Source organism: Cherax quadricarinatus, chromosome 61, assembly GCF_038502225.1.
Source record: "Cherax quadricarinatus isolate ZL_2023a chromosome 61, ASM3850222v1, whole genome shotgun sequence".
NCBI lineage: Eukaryota > Metazoa > Arthropoda > Malacostraca > Decapoda > Parastacidae > Cherax > Cherax quadricarinatus.
Genome location: NC_091352.1, coordinates 8,936,246 through 8,958,097, shown reverse-complemented (window position 1 = coordinate 8,958,097; position 21,852 = coordinate 8,936,246). Strand labels below are relative to the sequence as shown.

Genomic DNA, 21,852 nt, shown 5'->3' with positions numbered 1-21,852 from the left:
CAAACATACTGATAACGTTCCGATACCTCAGTAAGGAGTCGTTCAAGACTCTGTATACCATTTACGCCAGGCCCATACTGGAGTATGCAGCACCAATTTGGAATCCACTCCTAGTCAAGCACGTCAAGAAATTAGAGAAAGTGCATAGGTTTGCAACAAGACTAGTGCCAGAGCTACGGGGATTGTCCTACGAAGAAAGGTTGAGGGAAATCGGCCTGACGACACTGGAGGCCAGGAGGGTCAGGGGAGACATGATAACGACATATAAAATACTGCGCGGAATAGACGAGGTGGACAAAGACGGGATGTTCCAGAGATGGGACACACACACGAGAGGTCACAATTGGAAATTGAAGACTCGGATGAATCAAAGGGATGTTAGGAAGTATTTCTTCAGTCATAGAGTAGTCAAGCCGTGGAATAGCCTAGAAAGTGACGTAGTGGAGGCGGGAACCATACATAGTTTTAAGGCGAGGTATGATAAAGCTCATGGAGCAGGGAGAGAGAGGACCAAGTAGCAATCAGTGAAGAGGCGGGGCCAGGAGCTATGAATCGACCCCTGCAACCACAAATAGGTGAGTACACACACACACACACACACACACACACACACACACACACACACACACACACAAAAGTTCATAAACAAATGTATTGAGCACTTGTCAGTGAAGGGTATCCAACATATAGAGAGGAGAACAGAAATAAAAACGAGATAATGTATTTCGACTCCCAGCTGAGGCCCTCATCAGCAAAATCTGACGAGGACACCCGTTGAGAGCCGAAATATACAAGCTCATTAACATTATTTTTCTGTGAACATACGGGATATTCCTCTGCATTCACATACAGTTTTAATAGTATCATTCCCCCCCCCCACTCCCCCTCCATCACTTCCCAAACTCACTTTCACCCAGACTCGCGCACGCTACAGAAAACGTATGTTAGTGGCAGACTTTTAACGGCACTTGCTTGTATTCACTTGTACACAGGTCATTGTTTCTGGTTCCTTTTGGGTTGATAGGAATCCCATGGAGTGTGTAGAAGTTTTTATAGTTGGATTTTAAATTGTATGGCTTGGTTCTACTGGAAGATTGTGCTTCAATGTGCAATTCGTAGCTCAGTGGTCAGATTGTTGAGTTCGTAGCATATATATCTCCGACTTGATTTCCAGGCCAGACGAATCGTTGGGCTTAATTTAATACTCGACCCGCAATAAAAGTCCCCTGCTCGCCTAGTAATAAAAATCAGTACCTGTTTATTAATCGACTTCAGGAAGTCAAGCTGGTCGAAACTTGTCAGTTTGTCAAGACTTGCTGGAAGTAATTAGTGTTGGGTACAAGGTATCCGCATAATGCTGTGTAACTAATAATTTAAAATCATGATATGGTCAGGGTTTACGGATCATTTGTCTACGTACATGAAACAGTTAGATAAATTTCGAAAATAAATTAATCTTAAATATAAAGTCTAGAAAATGTGGAGAACTTGCCCATCATTATATGTTTGTTCCCATAGGCTCAGAGACCCTTGGCTCATGGGGAAAGAGTGCATCTAAGTTCCTTAAGGAGCTAGGCAAAAGACTCATCATGGTAACTAGGGATGGATCCCAGGACAGCTAGTTTTCTGCTCCAGCGACTCAGCGCTGCTGTTCAAAGGGGTAATGCATACTGTATTTTGGGCACGCCCCAGCTCTGAGGAGCTGGATGAAATTTTCGCATTATAATCAGTGACAAACGCGTGACAGTATGTACTAGATCTGTATCTCTCACACCTCATGTACTTCATGTGCCATCTTTGTATCAGCAATGTATCTCTCAAATCTTCTGTACCACATTATGTAATAAAATATACCTATTGGTAAAAAAGAATGAAAAGATGGGGTGGTAGGGGAAGTGGAATATTCAAACGGCTTCAGGAAGAAATCCAAATATTCTTCCTTGAAGCCTTTTTATCCACTTCTCCCAGGCTATGGGTCCCACAATTTACACCTGAGGTGGACCCCATCCTAATTAGTTAATGTATTTAAAGTTTATAGAATATTATTCAGTTTTTCATATTGTAACTCTTAATTTTTAATTACCGTAATTAACTTAACATACCTCATTGCGTGGAGGTGTTTTTAGGATAACTCACGCCACAGCCACACTGGTGTGAGATTCGTCTGTAAAAGCTTGCGTTTGTGGTCACAGTAGTGGCCCATGCTAGCCTCCCTATGGTTTATAGAAATACGTATACCTAGTTGGATGAATCTTTTTTTTAGTCAGTTGGTCAAGTGGTTAACACACTGTCCTGTAATTACGTTTTAATGACTCATTTGTCATGGGTTTAAGTCCCATCCGTCCCGTGATTTATTTATTTTTTTAAGTTAACATTTGTGTGCTTACGGAGTTGTACACAAGCATTACACTTTCTGGGGGGTGAAGTGTTATAGCTGGATCCTAACCTCTTGGGTGCATCATGTCTACCTTGGATGACATTACTGCAGTTTCTTCCAATACCTCATTAGTTGTGTATTACTTTTTTACCACACTAATGGAAGAAGTATTTCCTAACTTTTCAGTGACTCCAGTGTAATTACCAGTAATTTTGTATTAGTGATTACAGGAGTAGGGCTTTGCTTGTGGTAACCTCTCTTCAGCGAGTCATTATTTTTGAACTTTAAATAGTTTTTGCACTTCCTACAATCTTTTGCGTTGCTTGTTTAGCAATTATAGAATGAGCTCTTTTGTTATCCCTGTTGTTAGCTATCCCTGTTGTTAACTGTTTTATCATATACTCTCAGCAGTTTATGTGTGATTATCACATCTTTTCTTTTTATTCCCTGATATGATAAATTTTTTTTTCAGTATCTAATATTTGTGTGTTTGTTTTCGTACGTCCGTTCACGTGCGCCTGGAGGAGAAGGATTGGAGTGAAGGATGGAAGGAGAGTATACTGAACTAGCGGCCTCAACAGAGATGCACTGGAATTTACATTCACTAGTCGTTATTTCAAAATAGTGGTAGATAAGCCAAGTTGTGATGGTTATGCTGGCCCAGGGCAGCAAGAGTCTGGTTGGACATAGTCAACAAGACAGTATGGTTTCAGGCCGGGCGACGAAATCTCGATACTGTTTACAGGCTTCAGTAGTCTCAGATTACATGGCATTTTCCAATAACTGATCGTGGGACCTAGTCGGTGATATGCCTGAGCCGCTTCATTCATGTGACATCTTCAACCGGTTTTGATAGTTCTGAGTCCGCAGCCCGGCTGGAGGCCAGGTTTCCTCTTGACTACCTCACCAGACACTGTTGCACTTCGTGACCAAATTTTTTAAGGGGGTAGACTGGTAGGCCAGCAGGCCTCAGTCAGATGACCAAAAGCTCCAGCTGCTGGTCAACATATGACTGAGACCCGAATCAGTAAACACTTGTCATGTTTCCTGACAAAGCCTTGTATAACCATCATAACTTGGCTGATCTGGCAAGATATGCACGATCCAGCTTAGTTTTTCCTTTAAACATTTACCTTTGTCTTGCCAAATATGTAAAAGGAAAATTAGATATATACTGGTAAATGAGCTATATACTGGTAAAAGGTTGAGGAGGCAAGGACCATAAGTGTGTTTTAACAGTCTCTCCAGTATGTGCTTATGGCAACCCTGATTTTCCCTAAAGTTTCTATAAACTCTAATATTCTCTTTTGCAATATAACTTATCCAGTGCCATGATTTAAGAAAATTGTCCAATTATGCCGCTAGAAATGACGCCGGTGGTGTAACTAATTTCGGTTGACGGCTTTGTTCAAGGAGGTTAGGTAAGGTTCGTCAGGAAACAGGACAAGTCTTTCCTGACGTGGGTCTTAGTCAGATGATGACCCGTCTTTGGAGCATTTGGTCATCTGACAGACCTTCCGCTGGTTTACCAGTCCATTCCTTTAAAAATTATATTCATAGTTATAACCATTTTTTTTATTCAAGGAAGAGATAGCAGAGTATGATATCATAGGATATGGAAAAAGTATAGAGTATTTGCTGCCCACATAGTCGGTAAAGCGTTTATACTACCGGGATCTCTTCAGGGTACTTGGAATATACTCTCTAGAGCGAAGAGAACATGATATGTACATGGAAAATACTGAAGGGACTCGTGCCAAATCTGCATTACTACAGTAACATACTGGAGTAAGAGATATGAGAGGAAGCGTAAAATAGATTCAGTGAAAAGCATGGGCACCATGGACACATTAAGAGCACAGTAATTCAACATCCATGGTTCAAGACTAGTTCCCTACCAGCAGATACCAGAAATATTGCCTGAACAAACGTATAAGTCTTCAAGAGGATACTGGATCACAACCTCTGCGAGGTGCCTGATCAACAAATCTATAATGGCTCTGTTGGTGAGTGGGCCGCCAACAGCAGCAACAACCTGGTTGTATGTGGTTGTTGCTGTCGTCTAAAAACAAAAGTCTGGCCCAGGCCGGGCTACGAGGGTAGAAAAACCCTAAACTGGTCACATATATCAGGAAAGTTTGAGATTAAGTCAATTAATTTTTTTTCACCCCAACAGGTTATGTCTAGCTCATATATTCATGTAATGGTGCAGCGACGTGCAATTTAATAATTAATATGAATTTCTAAATATTTCTCGCAAAAATATTCAGTAAAAGTCCCACATTTAGTCATCAAAGAATGATAATTTTTGCATTTAATTAATTCATATTTATATAAATATTCCATTTTAATTAGTTTTTATACCAGTTCGCAATTCATTGCAATTTACGATTCTACTTGTAGTGCACAAGCCTAAATGGTTTTAATGAGGCTGGTATTTGTCAGGAGAATTATTGAAGCTTCTCTTAACGGTCTGAGAGCGGGGCGCGAGGGCGTTGACCCTCGGAACACTCCAGGTAGTGGGTCTTGGTGACTGTCTTCGTCGTATGACCGAGGCCTTACGCTGACTTACCGGTTAACCCTAAAACACTACGATGTACTGGGTATGTATATGGGTTACATTAGGATATATTGGGATACACTGGTCTACGCTAGGATATATTGGGATACACTGGGCTACGCTAGGATATATTGGGATACACTGGGCTACACTAGGAAATAAAGATCCCATCAGAAGATTAGACTAGGTTTTCCAACCCATATTAAAGAAAAATGTCACTTGAATTTTTTGTGTGTTAATAATGTTTGTGTGTTTCACAGCCTCGTCACTCGGCTAAGCTGCTGGGGGTACTACGTCAGATGCCCAACCGTTCGGGTCCAGACGTCTTCTTCTCTTTCCCTGGCAAGAAGGGCTCGGTGAGTACTGCTGGTTTTGTTTATTCGTCAGTGAAAGTCATGATAAAATTTCCTTGATGAAGGTTTCCTCTACTTAGTGTCGCTAAACTGCCACTTGTCTGCTCATGTCATCGTTTACCAGCTTGGATGGGTGTTTCCCTGACAACACATGATCACTAAAGACAAAATTTATTGTGCGTTAGGTAAGGCACTTGACACTTCACCGCTGGTATGCTGCTGATGGGATGTGCATCTCTCTCTCTCTCTCTCTCTCTCTCTCTCTCTCTCTCTCTCTCTCTCTCTCTCTCTCTCTCTCTCTCTCTGTCTCTCTGTCTCTCTGTCTCTCTGTCTCTCTGTCTCTCTGTCTCTCTGTCTCTCTGTCTCTCTGTCTCTCTCTCTCTCTCTCTCTCTCTCTCTCTCTCTCTCTCTCTCTCTCTCTCTCTCTCTCTCTCTCTCTCTCTCTCTCTCTCTCTCTCTCTCTCTCTCTCTAGTGCTTCCTTTTGTCTTTCCAGGAACCTTTTGCCACTTGTCAGGAAATCCTTTACCGTTTCTGGCAGCAGAACAGAAGTTGCTTGTGATCAACTATCCTCTGACCCCTTCTTTCCTTCTTACCTGCCCCTTGCTCTTTTTCTCTATGTCTTCCTTCCCACATTTCTCCCCCCCCCCTTTTTTTTTTTTACCCTCCAACCTACGTCTCATCCTTCCACCGTATCAGTTCACCTTCCTACACATTTCCTACCCCTGTGCTTATCCTCACTTTCGGTGGCTTCCCTTCCCAATACACTCAAAATCTCATTTTCCTCCTTGCGACGTCAAAAAAATTTCAAATTAATTTATCTCCCTTTATAACCTTTCCTTATTCATCATTGTTTCCCTCATAACCTTGCCTTCTATGACCTTTCCCCAGCATTCTTACCCCTCTACATCATCATCTTCCACTTCATTTGAACTTTCTCCTCTTTATTACAGTCTTCCACATTTTATTATAAGGTTCCTCTGTTCCTCGAAACTTTTCTGTTTTCAAAATCTTTCGTTTTACTTTAACTTTTTTCATCATAACCTTCCATGCAAACAGATTTTCCCCTTTCGCGAAGGTAACAAATTGTGTGAGCTGGTGAGGCAGGTGAAGGTCGTATGAATTAATCCTTACCCTCAATCCCCAGTCAGGCCGGATATTGAGTCAAACATGATTTGTGGCAGCCGTAGGGCAGTGTGTTGTAGGCCACATCGTGTTTGATGTCAGTAAAAGTTTAAAGTGTGTTGACCAGGGACGTCGTTATTATTATTTTTATTATGAAAAAGCGATAAACCTATAGGGGTTATAAAGCACCTGTGACCGTTTTCAAGGGTATTTCTGTCGTAGAAGCTCGCTCTGAGGCCAGGCTTCCCTCTTAATCGTCTGGACAATTGCCAGTGAGAGGTAATCAGATTTGATCCGAGGGGAGGATAGCTCCAGTTCTTTATATCAAAGAATCCTCCTTAAAGGGGAAGGTTGTTGAGAGGGGTGTTGCTGCGTCACATTATCACGGCGGATGAAAGATGAGTAAATATTTTTTTTCGGTACTTCTGAGTCTGCGGTATATAGGTAAGGTTTTGCAATGCCATGACTCTGACCTGTGTTCGAGGCTACATGGTGCTTGGTTTACACCGCCTCCACACCATAACTTTACCAACTATTAAAGTGTAGATTTCACCTCTTGTTACTTGCCTCTCTTCACGGCTGTATATGCATCCTTTCTGTCTTTCATTATTTCCTTCTTTATCTTGCCTCTCCTCTTCATCTTGCTGCATGTTCTGTCAAGCACCGTAACTACTGGGAACGCTTGGAAGCACTTGTACTCGTTGGAAAGCAGGAGGGAGAGATATATCATAATCTACACTTGGAAAATCCTGGAAGGAATGGTCCCAAATCTGCACACAGAAATCACTCCCTACGAAAGTAAAAGACTGGGCAGGCGATCCAAAATGCCCCCAATTAAAAGTAGGGGCGCCATTGGTACACTAAGGGAAAACACCATAAGTGTCCGGGGCCCAAGACTGTTCAACAGCCTCCCATCAAGCATTAGGGGAATTGCCAATAAACCCCTGGCTGCCTTCAAGAAAGAGCTGGACAGATACCTAAAGTCAGTGCCGGATCAGCCGGGCTGTGGCTCGTACGTTGGACTGCGTGCGGCCAGCAGTAACAGCCTAGTTGATCAGGCCCTGATCCATCGGGAAGCCTGGTCATGGACCGGGCCGCGGGGGCGTTGATCCCCGGAATAACCTCCAGGTAACCTCCAGGTGCTCCTCGCCCCATCTTGCCTCTCCCCCGTACATCTTGCTACTTCATTCTCCATCTTGCCTTCCTTATCCATCTTGCCTTCCTTATCCATCTTGCCTTCCTTATCCATCTTGCCTTCCTTATCCATCTTGCCTTCCCTATCCACTTCCCCTCCCTCCCTCCCCATCTTGCCTCTCCTCTCCACTTCACCTTTTTCTTCACCATCTTGCCTCTTCCCCCTCCCTCTTATCTTTTCCCTCCGCGTCTCACTCTTATCTGCCTGTACCTGTCGCTGGCAGATCTTACCACAACACTCGCCTCCTACGACCAAGTTTAATTATGAATGTAGTTTGCATATCTGACAGGCGTTGCATCAGCCCGTTTTGGCCTCAAGTTAGTTGACGCACGCTTATAAAAATCCTTCTGCGGGTTGTAAGTGTTTGTTCTTGTTGTTGTCGAGTTGCTCAAGTTTAAATCGTATTTTGCACGCCAAGTTTTTCTCCGTGGAAAATAGCAAGTTTTTGGAAATTGCTTTTCGAGATTAGTGAATTTATGCGTAAGTGTTGGTGTTCACTCAAGAGCCATATTCGCCAACAGCGACCGTTCATTTAGGAACTCTGTAGTTCAGAACCAGTGTTCAGAGCTAGTTGTAAATCGTAGAACTAGTCAGATTTAAGTTTATCTACTGTATATATTATTTGGCTTTACTCCATTGTTACCTCCGCTGTCAACCCGCTCAGACTTTGATGTTTGTGTGTCAGATGTGTGTCTCCTCTGCCTATATAGTATTTTGTGTGATATTTTGTAGTGATGAGACGATACCAGAATTTTTTGCCTATAGCGATACTAGCAAAATCAGCAGACACCCACCGATACCTGTATATATATATATATATATATATATATATATATATATATATATATATATATATATATATATATATATATATATATATATATATATATATATATATATATATATATATATATATATACACACACACACACACACACACACACACACACACACACACACACCGATACTTTGGCATGACCCTAATATTTTATTTTGTAGCCAGAATTTGACAAATCTGCTTGTTTTTTCTACCTGAGATGGGGGGGGGGGGAGTTCCTTAGTGTTGGCGATGGTACTGTACCCTCCCCTTTATCGGATTGAACTTGATTGCCTCCAGTTCTCCCGGAACAATATGAGCCCTACGCCTTCCTATTTAAATAATACTTTTTCAGATCACATGTGTTCTCAAGTGTCGAATATTTTTTCTGTATTTCTACATTTTTTGAAGACAAAGATTTCAGAAGAGGCTTGTGTGGTCTCAATAAAACAGCTTAGCTGCTAGGAACATCTCAAAATGCTTGGAATGCATTCAGGAACGGTGAAGAATGCTGTGCATTCGTGGAAAATGCTTGAAGATTAGATCCCAGTCTACACATTGTCTTAAGAACTTTCTGGAGTAAGTGATACGCACTGAAGTGTAGAATAAATCCAGTTAAAAGCAAAGTTTCATAAACACTGAGAAAACTGCCAACATCCACAGTCCAAGACTTCAACTTTCTACTAGCAAATGTAAGAAATATTGCCCAAGCAATGGTACAAGCTTTTAAGAGAAAACAGAGCCATTATCTGCAGAAGGTGCCACATTGTGATAAGTATGAAGTACTGCGGGCAGCTGGCAACAACAATAACAACAACAACAACAACAACAACAGCAGCGGGGGCGGCGGGAGCAGCAGCAGCAGCGGGGGCGGCGGCGGTATAAGCTTGGTTGACCAGACAGTTTGCAGTGACTGGCTTCTGGTCAAGCTTCTCGACTTTAGAAGCTCGTCGACAGGTCATATATATGTTTCCTTCCCTCTCCTTCATCATCTCTCTCACCCCTCTCCATTTTTTGCCACCTTCTTCTCCTTCCCAGTAGATGCCTAGAAACGTTGGCATTTCGGCAGGCACTCGGTTCCGCACCATCTGGCATAAGTTACTCCTAAATACGTAATGATGGGGGTCGTTTGGCATTCAACGACCCTTAGCCAAGCTTGCTGTGGCTTGGGACCACGAGACGACGCACGCGAATCAAATTTGCTATGGTGGTTGCAGAGGGGAATCAACCTTATCAGCTGCCATGACTCGGGTAGAAGCTGAGGTAATCTTTCTCAATCATCTGAAATTTGGTAGACGACCCACGTCTACCTCCCTTATAAACGTTTTTTTTTTCTTTATAGGGGTCAGTGTTATCTTCAAAGGGACACCCACATTAACCGTCTTGGTAGTGTGTTCAAAGACTACGTCAGGTTTCAGTAGGCATAATGTTTAATAATACCTGAGAGAGAAAGTTTGATTTGATAATGAGAGATTACATAATATATTAAGGGAACTACAAAGGAAAAGTGACAGAGAAGCGGCAAAAGGTATTGTATTTGGAGATGTTATCTATTATGATTTTGGATTACCTTTAACCAGGCATATTTAAAATTGTTGCTTAGTGCTCAAAAATCAACTTATCCTCATTTAACTACCTGGAGTGTGTTCCTAGGGTCAACGCCCCCGTGGCCCGGTCCCCGATCAGGCCTCCCGGTAAATGACCTGATCAGCCAGGGTGTCGGTGCTAGCCGCGTGAAGTCCAACTTAATTAAGCATCACAGCCCGGCTGATGCACTGACTTGAGAAACCATACCCCCGGCCGGGATTGAACCCGCGGTCATAGTCTCAAAACTTGAGAAATTTGTCCAGTTCCTTCTTAAAGACAGCCTTGGGTATGTACTTGCAATTGGTGGTATTTTGCACCGTCTGCGAAGCCTCTTATGTTCATGGGGAACAATATGTGTGAGCAGATTTGGGACCAATCCTACTAGGATTTTCCATGTGTTGATTACAATGTACCTCTCGTCTGTTTCTTGCACGATTTCCAACGTTAGTATGTGAATGCGCTATATAGACTTAAATCTTATTTCGTAGTTTTGAAGCTAGGTTCTTGCATAATAATTCAGCCACACATGAGGCATACGCATTGTTTGCATACTATTAGGAAGCGTTCAGATCTGCACGAATATCACTCGTGGTGCGAGAATGGTTGCAGGAATAACTCCACTCACTCTTCAAGGCAGTTGGTAGTATGCAGATATATTGAAATCACTCATGCTTTCTGTCTCGTGATTAACTGATGGAGGATCAAGCCTCCGACACTCTTTGTACTTCATTTTGCATAATAATTTTTATTTCTATAAGTACATGTACAAAGTGTACATGCCTTTCTGACACTTTTGTCCCCAGAATGCGACCCACACCAGTCGACTAACACCCAGTTACCTATTTACTGATAGGTGAACAGGGACAGGTGTCTTAAGGAAACACGTGCAGATATTTTCACTCTTACCAGTGATCGAACCCCGAACCTCATTATGTGAGCTGAGTGCGCTAGCAATCGAGCTGCGAGTAGTCATAGCACATGGCCACGTCTAGTAGCTCTTACCAACCGGCATTACATATTCCTGGGCACCTATACCTGGTCCACCTTTGAAAGTATGGTGTTACAATGTTTGGTTGCGTTGGCCTGTTGGTAGGTTGGTGGTGGAGAGTGCCTGGGGGTGTTGACGCAGAGGTCTCCGTTCGCCTCGCTGCTTCCGTTAACAAGGTTACCACAGTTAACGAGCATACACAGCCTGAGGCGCCCTCCTCTCCTCAAACCCATACTGCCAGGAAATTATTTCCCCATGTTTAGAACTGGCGACTCAGCAAGGGTTTCTTGCGCCTGGGTTTTATGCACCAGCCAGTGAATCTGCCTGAATATCTTCAGATGTTAGCACAGGAAGTCTGCCGAATATGCTTGACTGACTTCAGATACGAGCACAGGATATAAACATCAACGATGATCGACCAACATAGCTTGCTGAGACGAGGTTCGGGTGATGTCACCCCTCACTGTTACCAACACAGTAGCGCAATTCTGCCGTTGTGCAAGAACAGAGTTTTTTTCATCCCACGCTCGCAGCAATTGTACTGGTGATGAATATTAAGAAGCTAAAGGTTTATATTACTTTGTAGGTGACATGACAAACCACTGGTATATTTTAATACATTACATTAAATTATGCTATGGCTTTGTGTGTCTAACGCCGAGAACGTGAGCAAATTCAACGGTTTGGTAAATTTAAGCTGTCGGCAGGTTTGTTCAGTTCGTTACATGTTGACTAGCTAATGTGTCTGGAATTGTGCCGAGTAAGGAATCTCGGTCATCCGTTGCTAACTCATTCTACACTAATGTCTTCAAGAAGGAACTTTTATAAAGAAAATATTTATGTAACGTATGGGGTGATGTTTCGCTCACCAGAAGCTTCGCAAGAAAAACTTGAGTTAACTTAACGTAATACCTGATCAGGTGGTGGCCTGACGGGTCAGGCCACCACCTACAGGTCTTGCCTAGACCAGGCCACGGGGGCAGTAATCTCCAAAACTTACAAGTACGCCTAACTTAGGACACCATTAAAACTAACTCGTTATCCTGAGCAACTTCTCAAACTCATCATGCTCACCAACTATATTCTGAGACGCTCACCAGCCTGACCAAATCACTGTCCTCACCAATTTACTTTATCATTCTGAAAAAGGAAGTTCTCGGCCATTAGTCTCGCTCAGTTTTCGAGCCAAATTAACCCATCATCCTAACCAAATGACATTAGAAATGGGGAGAGCGTGCAGGTATGTTGTGAATCTTTTAATGTGTTTCATGAATTTTAATATTCTCTTAACCAGTTTTGAAGATAGTCAACTAGACCCACGCAGCCATAACAGTGTAATTAATCATCCCCCTCCTGCAAAAAGAATAAAACTGTAGTCCCAATAGACAACCAGGTAGGTTAGGTTGGGAATGTCTCGAGCTAGGTTTTGGTAGCAATTTAGTTTGCATTTTACTCAGCTCTGTTTTTTCCCCCTTCCATCGCGGAAAATTAAAGTGTGGGGAAAACTACGCTTAATGTAGGTTTTCCTCTTTTGTATTTTAGTTTATTTACTCATTCTCCCGTCATGAACTTTTCTTGTGTTGCAAGTGTTTGTTTGGTGCAGGGACTTGGGTGTTTGTGGTAGGGATTAGCTGGATCAGTGTCTAGTGAGGCATCATCATTCTTGACTTGTGACATCGTTATCCTCGCGTGTCTGTTCGTGCAACAGATTCTGCAATCAGAAACGATGCCATAAAAATATTGAGAGAGGGAGAGAGATTTTGTGTACTCGCCGATATGTGCTCATCGGTTTGTGTATGAGGGGCTTCGATTCATCAGCTGCTGGCGCAATCGCCTGAACTTGATTGACTGACATTACTGATCCCTGTTCTCCTGGGCCTAGTCATACCTACAGTTTTACTCTTTATATCGGCATCTACATCCATTGAACTATGAGCTTTATGTTTCAGGTTTCCTCTACTCATTTTTCATGTTTTTTCTTTTTGTCTGTCAGGAATTTCTTTCGTATCTAGGCACTCCATCGCGTGTAGTGTTTTACCTTTCATGTCCATTTCCTAATACACTTTTTTCATGGAGTTCCTTGTCCTATCATAGTGTGTCCTTTTGTAGTTTTTTTTTTTATATATTTTCTCATTGTCCTGTCTAACCTGGGTTTTATTTCATATAAAATCTCAGTGTAATTCATTGTATGTTTATTATCTTGTACCGAGAAGGATCCTAAAGTTGCAATAGAAAATATTCACTTTTTTTTATTTTGGTTTGCTTTCAAAATATTTCGAAGCCTGCATTTAGTCTTTTTTTTTTTCCTTATGCATATTTTTATCTGCATATTGAAAAGAAACTCATGAAAATGAAAGATGATAGCATTCACCTCTTGAGAGTGTGGGCTCTTCATACATACCTTGGCACAGGGATTGGTTTTTCCCTGTATCGACGTTATTGGAAATACCACACCTGTTATTACACCCAAAAGAGAAGCTGGCATCTGACTGTTTTGAGTATTGATGTGTGTGGCTTTAAAAGCTCTTGAGCTTTGCCGCCTTCTACATGTAAGAGGGAGCTACAAAGTGACAGTGAGTTCTGTTGTATGACGAGGGAATCTGATATGTGACAAAGGGTTCTCTTATGTTATAAGGAAAACTGTTAAAGTTTAAGAGGTTCTGTTATGTGAAGAGGGGTTCTATTAAATGACTTTTATTTTACCACAGAAGGAAAGGCAGTTTCGCGTTGGTTGGTTATTACGACTTTTGTTTCGTTGTCCTTACAAAGTGGCGTCTTGCTTCAAATGCTACGTTTGATGCTCCGTTCAATGATATGAGACTTTCGCAAGTTTTAGCAAATCAGCTCCCCTCTCTCCTCCTCCTCCTCCTCCTCCTCCTCCTCCTCCTGTATCTCGTTTGCAATAATAAAACAAGTAAACTCTGGTCCCTGCGTTACCGAGCTAGTCGTGTTGGAAGTTCTAAGTTTTATTTCGTTGACTTCAGACTTTTGAATATCTCTGAGAAAGTTGTAGATAAAACTGCCGTCTTCTATTTTTGTCCAGTTCTTCCCTAAGTTGGTGGGTCAACACTTGACGGAATGAACTTGACGGTTGAAAATATAATTAGGACTGAGATAAAACGTCACCTCTCAGCCTCTTCCCCTTGACTTATAGATCAATCTTTAGTCAGAGTTAAAAATAAAGGATTTTGGTAATTAAGTTGAAACCGTATTTGTAATACAGGTGATAATAATAATTGTAATTATATAACAGAACAACTGGAAACTTTACAGTGTAAAAAACATTGTGTAAAACCATTAGAGATAAAAATGGGTTAACCTGGAGGGTGTTTCGGGGGTGAACGGGACGTCCCTGCGGCCTGGTCCATGACCAGGTTTATTCAAACATTTAACACTGGAGGTGGTCGTGGGAAAGGACAGTAACTTAACAGACGGCGGAGACTGTCTCTGAAGTTAGAGATACGTGACAACAGTGGCTTATGTAATTTTTTTTAGATTGAAGACCTTGGTAGCAGGACAATAGTGTAGAGCTTGTCACCCGCGATATATTGCTTTAGTCCTGTCCATTTTTTTCAGTTCACTTAACGCAGAATATATAATATAGATAATTGTTAAGGTCTAGAGTGGTTAAAATTAAGGGCCATGAGCTGTGACTTGACCCCTGTGAGTACACAGTTGAATACACACAGCGCACTAGCTAGCCATCTGATCAACACAGAGACCTGTGGTGGCCATGGATGTGGCGAGCTCTGGCCTGTTTATTGACGGTACCCACAGGATGCTAGCAGCTGCTGCAGCGGCCTTCCGTTTCTGCTGCTGCCTCGCGCAGTAGTCAATATTGCTATTGTGGGTACGTTTAAGAGCAGCTGCTTCTGTGGTTACTATATTAGTCAGTTTCACGACGCTAGGGCGCCCAAGGTAGTTCGCCCCCGCAATATTAGTGATAATTGCTTATCTTATATTGAAGATAAAGTTTAAATTGAAATGAAAAGTAGTGGCACTTTTTTCAGAATAATAACAATAATTAGTATATCGTCATTGTTAATAATAATTGGAATAAAAATAGAAACAAGAGTAATAATTATTGGAATAAAACTGAAGTAATAATAATTGGAGTAGTAATAAATAGAATAATAATACAGTATTGATAAGCATTGAAGGATTTTTGGTAAATGGCCGTGAGGCATGTAAACATAAAAGCTTATGGATTTAAATGTAAAATATTCACAGCAAACTTGTTCTGGATATTGTCTTCAAATACATGTACACAGTGTGTAGAACAAATTTTTGAATATTCTGTATTCATGTATATTTCTGTCAGCATTACTCCTGTACATCCCCAAAAACTTGGCTGATAATTCATTGGAGAGAATCAGGTTCGATAACTTGAATCGACCCAGATTCTCTCTAAGGCACTATATGACCCCTTGGGTTTATTGATTCTCTTAATGAATGTATTTGCAATCTTTTTAATTAATTTTTTTACTTGGCTGTGTGCTGTCACCTCTCGTGGAATTATTAGCAAACAAACAACGGTACGGATTTGGGTTACAACTCATGCCAAGTGAATCGTAAAACTCCAGGCCTCTGTTATTACGATTTCTTGAGTAATTATTAGTAATTTTAAATACTAACATAGCCAAAAGAGCTTTGGTGTTTGTTATAAAAGAAATAACTCCGAGAATTTACTTCAGATTTGATATTGTGACTTCAGACACTTTCCGGTTTATTTTCTGTTGTTAAAGGGAACGACGGAATAGAGCTTTTCATTGATGGCCAACGTGTGCGACTTAAGTTTTCTTTCCCCCCGACAGAAAGTTGTGATAAATGCCGAAAGATTGTATCCCTTGACGTTAAAGTTATTGCTGTTGGAAAAATGGTTTATAATTGTCCAGAGAAATTATTTACTGTGTGTTTCAAGAAGTTGTGAGGACGCATCTTTCTCAGAATTATAAACAACAGTGAAGTGAGTGGGTCTATTGTAAAGAACTGTGCAGTGAGTGAGTCATTTGTAAAGAACTGTGCAGTGAGTGAGTCTTTTATGAAGAACTGTGCAGTCAGTCTTATGAAGAACTATCCAGTGAGTGGGCCATAAAAAACTATACAGTGAGTTAGTGTTTAAAAAGAATATGTAGTGAACGTTTTTTATATTAAACCGTATAGTGAGTGGATGTATTATACAAGTTATATAATGAGTGGTTGTATTATTCTGTGACTTGATAAAGCCACTGCTCTCGGGAAACATCGCCACTAACACTTCCATGTAATTGCGTTTGTGTATATTTTTCGTTTAAAACTGATCAGCCGAATAGTAATGGCTATGTGGGCCTGCGGGCCGCTAGAACCAACAGCCTGGTTTACCAGGCAGTCGACAGAGAAGCCTGGCCTTAGGCCGTGTTGCGAGAGTAGGATCTGTCATGGGTATGTAAACTAACACTATAACATTCGGACACTGATAATACCTCTCAAGTTCAATACATGTGAAAGAAAGGCTCTTTGTGGACCAGCATATAAACAATCTACCGATGGAAAATTATACATATTAAAACGAAAATATTGGAAACAAACATTAATTGCTTAGTGATAGGCTCTAGGCAAGGAAAGTTTAATTTGGTCGTAGTGCCTACAAGAAAAAGGAAAACCAGGTTGGATTCAACCTGTTTGCTGGGTAATACTAAACATTTTAAATATTTTAACTTCAGTGCTGAGAATTGTAAATTGGACCTAGTGAGATCAATTCAGCAACATTGTGGTGCTTTCTCCCGCGAACCGGGAATAAAATGGGGTTACAGTAAGATAATTTCGTATGGTTTGTAGTATTCAGGCTTAATGCTCCAAGAGGTTCCGAAGATTACAGAAAAGATGATTCAATTGAGGAGCAGTAAACGCTGACAGATGTAAGTATGAATATTATAGAATTGTTATTAATATTATTATCTCATGAAAGCATGGGGTTATACAATGATGGGAATGGGAGTTAATCAGGTTTGATCCAAGGAAGGGGAAGTTAACTTTAATTTCTTTGGATTAAGAGCCCTTCACCATTATCAAGGCTTTACGCCGAGAAGGAAAATTTATCATGGGGAACAATGTTGATTGAACGAGATACACATGATTGGCAGAAAGCCATTTCTCGTAATGAGACAACATTGATAAAAGTTACATACGTCTTGCCACGAATTTATAGCAGCTACAGTACTATAGAAGATGCAATTGCGGGCCTTTGAAGGCTGGAGAAATTTGCATTCTCCGGGACTCGGAACTCACAGCATAACATGTGAATGGGAGAATGTCAGGTTTCCAGTTAATTGAAGAAAGAGAAGCGTAGATTGTCCAACCAACTTTACCTCACGCTTCCCCTTCACTAAAAATATATCTGTACGGCGACGTCTTTGTCTGAATTTCTCGTGTTACACCCCATAATGACTAAGGGAGTAGGCCCGAGGAGGGAGATAGTAAATATAGGCAAAATAAGCGTCCGATTTGTATGTAGGGTATTTTTTATTTTCATTGGTAGCCCTGACAGAAAGTTGTGATTAATGCCGAAAGATTGTATCACTTGGTGTTAATTATTGCTGCTATAAAAAACAGCTGCTTTTATAAACTATATTCCACTTCCTAATTCTATTCATTATACTTTTCCATGGTGTATAGCCCTTGTGGCTTAGTGCTTCGTTTTGATTATAATAATATACTTTTCCTACTACTTTGAGACTATAGAAGCACTTACGTATAGCTTCAGTTTCCTCCCGTGTCCCAGATCATTGCATTTTCATCATTGTATATACAACTGCCCTGTCAGCCTTAAGTATTTTGTACTTGTTGCAATAATTCTTTCTCTGTTCCAAAGTTATTCCTTTTGCCTCTCATCATAGTTTCTGTCTTCTGTAGGAATGTTTTGTGTGTATGTTGTGTTCCGGGGGTTGACTCATACTGGCTCCTGACCCCACCTTTTAAGTACTATCGACCGGCTTTGCTGATTCCTATCCTCCGATAGCCGGTTATACTTATTCTTAAAATTGAATGGCATTTGCCTTTAAAATCCTTTATTTCAAAAGTAAGGGAAATTATCCAGGGGGAACTTGACCTTTTCTAGCTTTTTCACGTGCTTTATCAGTTGTGGGTTCCATGTTGGGGCTGCGTACTCAGAGGTTGAGTTAACATGTTCCATATATATGTTCTGAAGGACTCTTTTAGGTTCCTGAATGCTTCTGAGGTTTTCTAATCTTGCATATGACGCTAACGTTATTTGCTTTGTTTGTACGTATGTTTCCTTGTCTTAGATGGAGTGACAGAATAAAACAAAAAATCGGAAAGGTAAAAAGAGAGATAATCGATGAAAAATAGTGGGAAACTACATAAATGAATTAATATAAATACTCTGTAATATAATGTTTTTCGGTTAGAATATATATTGTATAAATCAGAAATGGAGGAACGTAAAATATTTTTGTATTTTCGGTAGTGTCCCTATTAGTTATTTATATACCTATTTTTCACTGTTATATACTGTATATGTGTACGTAATGAGCGAAGCAGAAGAGTTACATATACACAAAGTTAAATTTAAAGCATGCTAAATATTACAAAATGTAAATCCATTGCTTTTTTATGTGTTTGCATGACTGTGAGCATTTGAGTTTACCCGGCAAATGGTCAGTGTAAATATTAGCTGAAATTGTTATGGGATAATTAATTTTTTATTATTGTTTCATTAGAGTACAGTGCATAAACCAGCAGGCCTTGTTTACAGGGGTGGTGGCGCTCTATGACTCGTACTGGTGCAGGGAGATACATACCTGTAATGTGGCTGTTACCCGTAACTGGTTGTACACAAGTAAAGGTTTACGAATTTTTACAGTTCCTCTATAGGGTATTATCCTACTGCAGCTCATTTCAGTGTCTAAACCTATTGAAGAGATATTGCTATCCTTCAAGATGCTATCCACAACAATCATCTAACAGGGATCTTAATGTTAGACGAACCGAGGTAGGAAGTGTAAGTAGTCTTAACCATACGGTCCCACTCAGCCCGAGAACCAAACCCAGGTACTCTCCACAATGAGTCGAGCGCAGTGCCACTAACCTACAGGCCATGTTTTGTGCGTATTCAATATGTATGATTGGGCATGTGCGTGAGTACTCACCTAGCTGAGATTACAAAGATGGAATCATAGCTCCTCGTCCTGCCTCTTGATATATGACGGCCATTTTTACTAGTTCCTAATCTTCCAGTTCTTTCCACTTACCACCACGTCCCATGTCTGATTGATCCTCGTGTCTCAAACTACCTATCTGAATGTACTGTAGTATTTGGTTGAAATATGTAAAAATGAAAATACATAACTGTATATCTTACATTCATAGTCTTTCAACACACACACACACACACACACACACACACACACACACACACACACACACACACACACACACACACACACACACACACACACACACACACACACACACACACACACACACACACACATATATATATATATATATATATATATATATATATATATATATAATATATATATAATCTCGTGCCCATTAGGTAAAATTGGTCAGTTAGCAAGAACTCGTTTAAAATTGTCTTTTCTAAAATTTTCTCTTATACGTTTAAAGATATATTTTTTTCATTTATGTTAATGTAAAAATTAATAATTTTGTACCAAAAGAACCTTAGAAAACTTACCTAACCTTAATATAACAAGCACAATTTAATTTCGTGTAATCCAACTCAACATATTTTAGATAAGTTTACAATAACTTAATAATAAACCAGCACTGAAATTTATTTTTTCGTTAGGTTCAGAATTATTTTTGCGAAATTATTGCATACAAAAATTTTCGCTTCCCTTATTCGGCAAGAAGAGCGTTACTATTTAAGCCAAAATCGCAAATTTTACCTATTCGGCACGACATATATATAGGTAGAAAATTGAAAGTGAACATAGAAAAGAGTAAGGTGATGAGGGTATCAAATGATTTAGATAAAGAAAAATTGGATATCAAATTGGGGAGGAGGAGTATGGAAGAAATGAATGTTTTCAGATACTTGGAAGTTGACGTGTCAGCAGATGGATTTATGAAGGATGAGGTTAATCATAGAATTGATGAAGGAAAAAAGGCGAGTGGTGCGTTGAGGTATATGTGGAGACGAAAAACGTTATCTATGCAGGCAAAGAAGGGAATGTATGAAAGTATGGTAGTACCAACACTCTTATACGAGTGTGAAGCTTGGGTTGTAAATGCTGCAGCAAGGAGGCGGTTGGAGGCAGTGGAGATGTCCTGTCTAAGGGCAATGTGTGGTGTAAATATTATGCAGAAAATTCGAAGCGTGGAAATTAGGAGAAGGTGTGGAGTTAATAAAAGTATTAGAGGGCTGAAGAGGGGTTGTTGAGGTGGTTAGTTATTTAGAGAGAATGGATCAAAGTAGAATGACATGGAGAGCGTATAAATCTGTAGGGGAAGGACGGCGGGGTAGAGGTCGTCCTCGAAAAGGTTGGAGGGAGGAGGTAAAGGAGGTTTTGTGGGCGAGGGGCTTGGACTTCCAGCAAGCGTGCGTGATGAGTATGTTAGATAGGAGTGAATGGAGACGAATGGTATTTGGGACCTGACGAGCTGTTGGAGTGTGAGCAGGGTAATATTTAGTGAAGGGATTCAGGGAAACCGGTTATTTTTATATAGCTGGACTTGAGTCCTGGAAATGGGAAGTACAATGCCTGCACTTTAAAGGAGGGGTTTGGGATATTGGCAATTTTGAGGGATATGTTGTGTATCTTTATACGTATATGCTTCTAAACTGTTGTATTCTGAGCACCTCTGCAAAAACAGTGATTGTGTGAGTGAGGTGAAAGTGTTGAATGATGATGAAAGTATTTTCCTTTTGGGGATTTTCTTTCTTTTTTTGGGTCACCCTGCTTCGGTGGGAGACGGCCGACTTGTTATATATATATATATATATATATATATATATATATATATATATATATATATATATATATATATATATATATATATATATATATATATATATATATATATAATGTCGTGCCGAATATGTAAAACTGGTCAATTAGCAAGAACTCAATTAAAATTAAGTCCTTTCTAAAATTTCCTCTTATCCGTTTAAAGATATATTTTTTTCATTAATGTTAATGTAAAAATATTTAATTTTGCACCAAAAGAATCTTAAAAAACTTACCTAACCTTATGATAACAAGAAGAATTTATTTTAGCCTAACCCAACTATATATATTTTAGATTTGTTTACATTAATTTAATACTAAACAAAGACAGTGAAATATATTTTTTTCGTTAGGTTCAGAATGATTTTGGCGAAATTATTGCATACACAAATTTTCACTTGTCCTATATGGCAAGATGAGCGTTGCTATTTAAGCCAAAATAGCAAGTTCTGCCTATTCAGACATATATATATATATATATATATATATATATATATATATATATATATATATATATATATATATATATATATATATATATATATATATAAGATCACAGTAAACAGGTGATTTCAGAATATGCAGAACAACCTCTCTGAAAGAATAGGGAAATTCCAAGCGCTTTGTGTTACTCACATTATCAAGGAACTATGAAAGTAAAGCATCCAAGGAAGCTATATAAGGGGTCTGGCCAACACCTCACTATCAGATCCCACAACGGTTAAACACCTGACGCGCGCCGGCCCAACTGGACAGGTCCTTTTTAAAAAATTAAGTCGAATTTTTAACTTGTGGGACTTGATCAGTGCAGAAGAAAACTGTGAAACAAAAGATATATGATTAGGAAAGCTTATCGAGAACATTCTGAAGAGTCG

At 40.1% G+C, this 21,852-nt stretch overlaps 1 protein-coding gene across 2 annotated transcripts in view; it reads left to right on the top strand.

Moving 5' to 3' along the window:
• Window positions 1-21,852, top strand: part of LOC128699371 (uncharacterized) — a 361,556-nt gene that overhangs the window by 268,698 nt on the left and 71,006 nt on the right. For both annotated transcript variants that reach the window (XM_053792044.2, XM_053792045.2), the window contains exon 5: window positions 5,198-5,293. In XM_053792044.2, the coding sequence (XP_053648019.1) occupies window positions 5,198-5,293 (96 nt within the window). The remainder of the gene's footprint in view (window positions 1-5,197; window positions 5,294-21,852) is intronic.